The 7,903-nt window shown below is 35.7% G+C and overlaps 1 protein-coding gene across 2 annotated transcripts in view; it reads right to left on the reverse strand.

The window, feature by feature from the left end:
* The window catches only part of LOC107552655 (macrophage-stimulating protein receptor-like), a 21,607-nt gene that overhangs the window by 6,962 nt on the left and 6,742 nt on the right, over window positions 1–7,903 (reverse strand). The window contains exons 5-16 of one of the 2 annotated variants that reach the window (XM_016234593.1): window positions 7,076–7,236; window positions 6,761–6,896; window positions 6,458–6,594; window positions 6,158–6,328; window positions 5,943–6,036; window positions 5,651–5,860; window positions 4,731–4,877; window positions 4,489–4,642; window positions 4,147–4,236; window positions 3,799–4,005; window positions 3,623–3,703; window positions 2,453–2,634 (exon numbers count right to left, since the gene is read on the reverse strand). In XM_016234593.1, the coding sequence (XP_016090079.1) occupies window positions 2,453–2,634; window positions 3,623–3,703; window positions 3,799–4,005; window positions 4,147–4,236; window positions 4,489–4,642; window positions 4,731–4,877; window positions 5,651–5,860; window positions 5,943–6,036; window positions 6,158–6,328; window positions 6,458–6,594; window positions 6,761–6,896; window positions 7,076–7,236 (1,770 nt within the window). Of the gene's footprint in view, window positions 1–2,452; window positions 2,635–3,622; window positions 3,704–3,798; window positions 4,006–4,146; window positions 4,240–4,488; window positions 4,643–4,730; window positions 4,878–5,650; window positions 5,861–5,942; window positions 6,037–6,157; window positions 6,329–6,457; window positions 6,595–6,760; window positions 6,897–7,075; window positions 7,237–7,903 lie in introns of both variants that reach the window. The other variant, XM_016234592.1, reaches the window with a different exon arrangement.

The following is a 7,903-nucleotide window of genomic DNA, read 5'->3' on the forward strand; positions in this document are numbered from 1 at the left end:
CAAAAATGGACCAAAGTGCTGTACACAAGCAGTATATAATAAAGATTAAAAAAAAACATTAAAACATAGGAACAAAACATAAAATAAAAGACAAGTCATTCACAATTGTCCTGACCAATCAAGTGCCGAAAACCTGATAAAACAAGTAAGTCTTTAAGTCCTTTTTAAAAATGACCATGCTTGATGAGGATTTGACAGATAATGGCAGAGCATTCCAAAGTGCTGGAGCCGCAACAGAAAAAGCGCAACCTCCACTCCGCCTCAGACGAGACCGTGAGACAGTCAAAAGCAAGCTCTGAGAGGAGCGCAATAGTCTATGCGATTGTTAAGGGACCAACATATCCCTTATGTACTCAGGAGCCTGATCATGCAGAGCTTTATACACAAACATCAACAACTTGATGTGTAATATGAGGTGACATTTGACTCAAGTGATCTACAGGGGTATTTTCTTTTTACCTTTGTAATGGCATTTTTCTAATTTTATTAAATGTATGCAGTGTTTCCTAGGATTTTTTCCAGCTGTGGTGGCAGGACTATTTCCCATGGACCACGCCCCCTCCTCTACCCACCCAATCAGGTGCACTCAGAATTTAATTTATTTTAACTAAAAAAGACAAGTAAATAGTAAATAATAAAATAAGAACAAATAAATTAATGACAATCAATAGCACAAACAAAAACAATAACAAGATACAAATTAAATTAACAGTACTTTAATTTTTTCAGTTAGGTCTAACTATAATCTATTCAACTGTAAAATAACACTGGTTAGTCTTCACTGTATAATGAAAGGCAGCAGGAGGTTTATTTAGGCTGCTGTCTCTTTAAGACCTCATGCACGGATCTAATAGTTTTACACATGGCTCTATGCTTACTTTTCTTTTTAGGAGCGCTTGTCCTCCTAATTTAAAAAATTTAGGAGCACCTTCTGATCAATAATCAAAAATTCTGATCAAAAATTATCCTTCCTAATATGAGGTGACATTTGACTCCTTAAAGTGACTTACAGGGGGAAATTTCCTTTTTACCTTTATAATGGCATCATTTTCATCTGTCAAATTCAAAAATGTATGTTTATAAGCTTTTTAAAATTTCCATTTAAAACAATATAATAAGAAGAATAAGACAAATAAGTTACCAATCATATGAAATTAGTATTAATAAAAAATGTATTTGTACTACAGAGGTGGAACAGAAGAACACAAAAGTGGCTTGTAGGTACATTTCCAGACGTTTAATGAGGCTCAGAGGTGGCATGAGTGCAATTAAATTCATACATTGTGGAGATTAATGTTTTAAATATAAAGTTTTGAATACAGAAATATTAAATGATTTAAATAACTGAAATTTTACGCTAAAAATGAAACTAAATCCACCAGCAGGTGGCGACAAAGTCACTAATTTTATCACTGAATCATTCGTTCAATTGATTCGTTAGAACGGCTGATTCATTCAGGAATGAAGCAAGTGACTGTCTTTATGAATGGGTAATCATGAATCACTGACTCACTTGGTTCATTCAAAAATGCACTTTCATTGAATGAATTAAACACTGCTGTGTTTGTTTTTAGAGATGCTGAGCTGTTACTATATTTGGAACTATTTTCGTTGAAGAAATAGAGCAAAATCAGGCAGTACTTGTTTATTGAACTGTTGTATTAAATCAATATCACATCGCAAACTCCCTCAATAACTCCCTTAATAACTATTAAAAGTTGTCACTCTCCTTATCGCGATCTGTGGGCGCACAGAAAATGAGAGCGCACGAGTGAGTTCTCAAGACTCTAAAGCACGGGCAAATGATACGTTCCGTCATCTGTCATCGTGTTATAAGCGCGGAACCTGCGGGAATGAGTAGAATTGTTATTAAAATCCGCAATCCCGCGCCGAAATTCAAGTTCTGCTCTGTGTTCTCTGCTAATAACCTGACTGTGAATGATGCGAGCGGCATCACTATGTTGTCACTGAGAAGCTGCATGATTTTTGGTGTGACACAGGGCAGAACAACAACAACAATGTGCTACTTGTTTCTTTCCCCCTCATTTTTTCCAATTGACGGAAATCCATCGTAGACTCACTGCAATTAACAGAAATCCATCGTAGCAACAGAGAACTTTAATCCCTGTGTTTCGTTCTGTTTCATACAGATGTTCATTCATATATATTTTGTGCTATAACTAGTAGTAAAGAGGAAGAGATGATTGGATCATGTACCGCTTGAACAGAGATGGTGATAAAATAGGGAATTTTAAAGGTGAGACTTTCTTTCATATTGAAAGTAACAAAGCTTATTGTGATTATTGGATGGCAGGTGCACTACAAATAATGTTCAGTGAAGTTCACACATCAACAGAAAACAGTAGGTAAGGTAAGGGTTAGGATATGGTTAGGGCTATGTTGCTCCAGTAAGATATCGATATGATGTATGGTATAAAATAAATGTGCTTACCCTCTGTGGAGAGCGGATAAAATGCCGAAGGTCTCCGTGTTTCATGTATGGCAGGATCACCAGGGGAAGTCCATCACTGGGAAGCACAATGCCCAAGAGGGACAGGACATGGGGGTGGTGGAAGGCCTTCATAAAGATTCCTTCTCTTAAAAACTGCTCTACCTCTTCCAGATCAGTGATCCCTTTCAAGAAAAATTTTAAAAAACATATTTCCTGTTTTTTTTTGTTTTTTTTTATCATAATGGCTGGGCATTACAAAGCTGTACGTAATGTAAACTCTAATGTAAAATATTGTAATATCAATGTTTTTTATAAGCTTCATATACTTTAAAACTAGGCTGAATATACAGGTGCATCTCAATAAATTAGAATGTCGTGGAAAAGTTCATTTATTTCAGTAATTCAACTCAAATTGTGAAACTCGTGTATTAAATAAATTCTATGCATACAAACTGAAGTAGTTTAAGTCTTTGGTTCTTTTAATTGGGATGATTTTGGCTCACATTTCACAAAAACCCACCAATTCACTATCTCAACAAATTAGAATACTTCATAAGACCAATAAAAAAACATTTTTTGTGAATTGTTGGCCTTCTGGAAAGTATGTTTATTTACTGTACATGTACTCAATACTTGGTTGGGCCTCCTTTTGCATGAATTACTGCATCTGTGCGGCGTGGCATGGAGACAATCAGCCTGTGGCACTGATGAGGTGGTATGGAAGCCCAGGTTGCATTGATAGCGGCCTTCAGGTCATCTGCATTGTTGGGTCTGGAGTCTCTCATCTTCCTCTTGACAATACCCCATAGATTCTCTATGGGGTTCAGGTCTGGTGAGTTTGCTGGTCAGTCAAGTACACCAGCACCATGGTCATTTAACCACATACCTAATACTTACTCTTTAATAACACTAATACTTTAATAACACTGTTAAATGTAATCTTAAGCAAATTTCAAAATAAAGATCCATTTTTAATCTGTATTCTAATGGTGTGATGCCTAATTTTGCTTGTAAAATAGATAATATTTATATTAATATAACATTTTTAATATTTATTACATTATTTACCATAACATAATAAAAAATAACAACAATAATTATCAGCTTATTGTATCATCCACAGTTTTAATATTGGTGTGACCCTATTTAAAACAGTATTAATTTACTTACTATTCAGTGATTTGACAGCACAGTGGATCTCTTTGTCATCACTATCAATAAGATATCCATGATACACTGTTCCAAAATGACCTGAGAAAGATTTGAGAATGATGCGAGTGTGTGAAAGAGGATGTACTATTAAAAAAAGAAAAAAAGATGGATTGCCGTTGCCCTAAGATATGTACCTTTGCCGATGATTTGGTCATGCTGGATTTTAACCTTATTATGTGGGATAAAAACATTCTTCACCTCCTCCAACAGATCTGGCCGGAGAGCGGACATAGAGACAGTCTGAGATTGAATCAAAGGAGCTGCTGCAGAGTCCATCAACCCAGCATACGGCAGACTGGAGAATGTTGTGCTCGAGCCTTGGAATGGAGAAGCTGTCAGACCTACAGAATGCACAGTATATGTTCATTGAAGAATGGACGCTCTTTATGAAGACGCAATGTACCAAGTTGGGCTATATACTCTTTAAATTATAGGTAGTGTCTCAATGTTTTCAAAAACTTCAGGACTTCAGGTTGTCTCACCTCTTCTGTAGTCACCATCAGGTGATCTGTCATAATTCCCCACCGTAGTGCGAGTTGAATGCAGTGATAGTCGAACCTGAGCCAGTGCAGCTGCTGACCAAACAAATGTTTTGTTTTTTGGGGTTTTTTTCTTTTACATTCACCAATTTTTTTTTTTACATTTTATTAATTTTTCATGCTGCTTATTAAAATGGTCAAAAATCATCATAATGAAAAGCAAATGTTTTCCATATATTTTAAGAACTTGCTATAAAGTATAATAATTACAAAATAATTTCACAACATAAAAATTAATCATTTAATTTAGGAAATATTTGATTAATTTTGACAGAACGCACTTACATTTCCTTTTCTTGCGCTCTCGTGCAATGGCTACGAAGGCCAGAGCTGCTCCCACGCCAAATGCAGCCAAGATGCCCAGCACCATGCCCACAATAAAATTGTTGTTTGTTGTTACTACTAAACCAATGTCATATTCTTCTCCGTTCACTAACAGCTGAGAAACACAATGGGACAGAGCAGTGCATCATGAATGGCATGCAGAGCCAACTTATTAAAACTGAATTCAATAGACAGACTCTGACCTTAACTGGTGCCCCCCGACTATTGATAGTCAGATTTTTAGGGATCCTGCAGGTGATCTCATTGTCCAGAAGTGTAGCCTTGCAATCCACTCCATCAATTGTCATAATGATTTTCATGCAATCAGACACCAGGGCTAGTTTTTTGTGCTGAAATAAAAAATGTGATTAGATTAATATACAATACACCTGGAAGAATGATTTGATTGTCAATGTAAATGTCATAATTTTAGTCATAATTTAAATTTAGTAAATCATTTATTGTGTTGTTTTAATTGTAAGTCAATTTTATGTATTTTGGCCAGAAAAATGTGGCCAGTGTGGCGTATTATATAATTTTAATAGTTTTAAATAATTTATTGTGTTGTTTAATTGTAAGTCAATTTTATGTATTTTGGCCAGAAAAATGTGGCCAATGTGGCGTTTTATGTGATGAGAAAAAAATATTCAAATATTATTACAAATAAATTACATTTTGAAATATATTTCCATCCAAAACTGTTATTTTAAATTGTAATAATATTTCATACTAATACTGTTTTTACTGTATTTTTGATTAAATGCAGCCTTGGTGAACATAAGAGACTTATTAAAAAAACTATTTAAAAAAATCTTAATTATTCCACTTTTTGGAAAAATTATTCTACGACTTTTGACCAGTAGTGTATATACACTATATATAATATGTATTTAACATTCAATTCAATTCAAGTTTATTTGTATATCGCTTTTCACGATACAAATCGTTGCAAAGCAACTTTACAGAAAATTAAGTTTCTACAATATATTTAGTACTAGCTTATCTTAACATATATATTACATATAAATATTTTACAAAAACAACACATGAAGACATGTGACCTGGTCGGACCATATATACAAGACTATAGAACAACACAATATATGTAACCACTGAGACATACATGCAATGAGACTTTGTCCTGCCCTGGGCTGAGCTCAAGCACATGGCCTTCTGTTTCAAATGGGATGGGTTCTCCATTAGCATGGCAGGTAAAATTCTGAGGCAGGAGTTCCTTGGCTCCATCCAGATCCACAGTGAGGATTCCTGTTGACTCCTCACATAGAGGGCTTGTACACTCCATTTGGTAGGGATTTCCTTGACCAACACACACCTAAGCAGGTATAGCATCCAATAAGTGGCAACATAATATATTACTATTAAACATGGCTCTTCAAAATGCAAATGAGTCCTACGGTTTGCACAGGTGTCATGCTGTTGCCTCTGTATTTAATGATGGCTTGGGAAACAGAGTCCAGATTCTGTCCAATGATGGTAATTTTTGATCCTCTTCATTGCAGCAGGACCCCGAAAAATACATATTGAACCATTTAATGGTCTTTCACATCACCATTACTGTTAAAGATGCCATTAAATGTTTGTTACAGAAAAAAACAATGTTTTGACTCACCTTCTGAAACCACAGTTGGGCTTCACACCCATCACCTCAGGATTTACCATGTAGCTGAATGTTTTTGTGGCTAAAATAGTTGATTCATCAATTACAACCTTCACATCTACTTCTAAAGTCTCCTCAACACCTTCAGACCTACAAACAACAGAAGTCCCATCTCTAGAGACGCTGTGGAGAAACAAGGAAAGTAGGAAAATACTCAAAACTCAGTGGTTAAACACTATGCTCTACACTGGCATTCGTATTATCTTTTTAAACTATGTCTAATAACTGAATTTCAAAACCTGCCACAATAACCTTTTAACAGGGCAAATTTTGTCTCCAAGGCTGACCATTCTGCTTCCACCAGCATCCAGATGTTTTCCTGACAGGGTGATCAGGGTACCTCCAATCTTAGGTCCAAAGCCTGGACTGATATCTGTGATTTCTGGGGTCTGATGGGAGATATGAGGGATGAAAAGAGCTTTATCAATCTAAATTTGCTTTAGTTTATCCAATTGATCAGCAGCAGTACTGCAAACCAATATTTCTCAATAATCTTTATGTCAAACCATGTAATCAAGTGTAGTAATTAAAGGTTGAGAATGTTTTGCTCATTACCACAAAACTTAAGCCTTGTATGCTAGCCTTCCCAGAGATGAAGTATCCACTTTCCACGCTCTTTTCATCCACTTGCACTGTTATATCAATATTTTGCTCCGGGTCTGACACCTCACTATCAATCCTACACACCAGCCTGAGAGAAGAATGAAAAATAACATTCATGAACACCAGTGTTGTTAGTGTTAACTAAAACTATTAAAAAATGTTTTAGTTAATTTAAATTAAATAAAATATGACAAATATATGAAAAACTTAAAAAACTGTATTTATCAAACCTTTCAGTGGGAAAATTAAATTGTGTGTGTTACTTACTGGGAGCTACTGCTTTTCTCTGGTATAACAGTGCAGCCACTGTTTCCTACTTTAACCTGGTGAGAGGTTTGAGTGATAGCAGATCGGGAAGAAGACTGGAAGTTCCAGCCGCAAAGAGTGATTTCACTCTTACCATTTGAGAGCACCGTGCTGGGTAAAAACTGAAAAGCAAAAGTGCAGTTAAATACATAATGTAATATGCCTATATTATAACAAATACCTGCAGAGGGCGTATGTAAAGTGAGAAACTTTTATTTTTAAATCGCAATCTACAATAAATCGCATATTTAGAAATATGTTGATGTATTCTGTGTTGGCATAGGTTTATAAATGACTTAAGTTACAAATTAAGTGAGATAACGCACAGTTTTCCGAGATGAACGTTAAGCAACCTAAACTCACCGCATATGCAGAGGAAGAGTTTAGCCCCTTTCACACATAAGAGTCTTCACTGGTAAATTGCCGTTAAAGGTGGGGTAAGCGATTTCTGGTAGCCAATGTTAACATTCTGCGGAACAAAATCAGCCTAACTGCTAAACAAAACTATCCCAATTGTGCTTTTTCTACGATTTTCCCCTCTGTCGGGGATCCACTGTGTCAAAATAGCACTCTATAGATTGAGATCGCAACCTGCTGACTGAAAAAAACAACCCACAGCAAGTGTAACAGCAGCCCAATTTCATCCAGATACTTAAAAATGGGGGTTCTCAGGAGCAGGATGGAGAAACATGGATTTATTAATAAACAAGACCACACTAACTTAAAATGTGAATTGTCAAGGAGCTCCAGTGAGAAATGCAAACTCACCTCATGCGGGCACATTTCACA

The sequence above is a fragment of the Sinocyclocheilus grahami genome, unplaced genomic scaffold (assembly GCF_001515645.1).
Source record: "Sinocyclocheilus grahami isolate Dianchi unplaced genomic scaffold, SAMN03320097.WGS_v1.1 scaffold455.1, whole genome shotgun sequence".
Classification (NCBI taxonomy): Eukaryota; Metazoa; Chordata; class Actinopteri; order Cypriniformes; family Cyprinidae; genus Sinocyclocheilus; species Sinocyclocheilus grahami.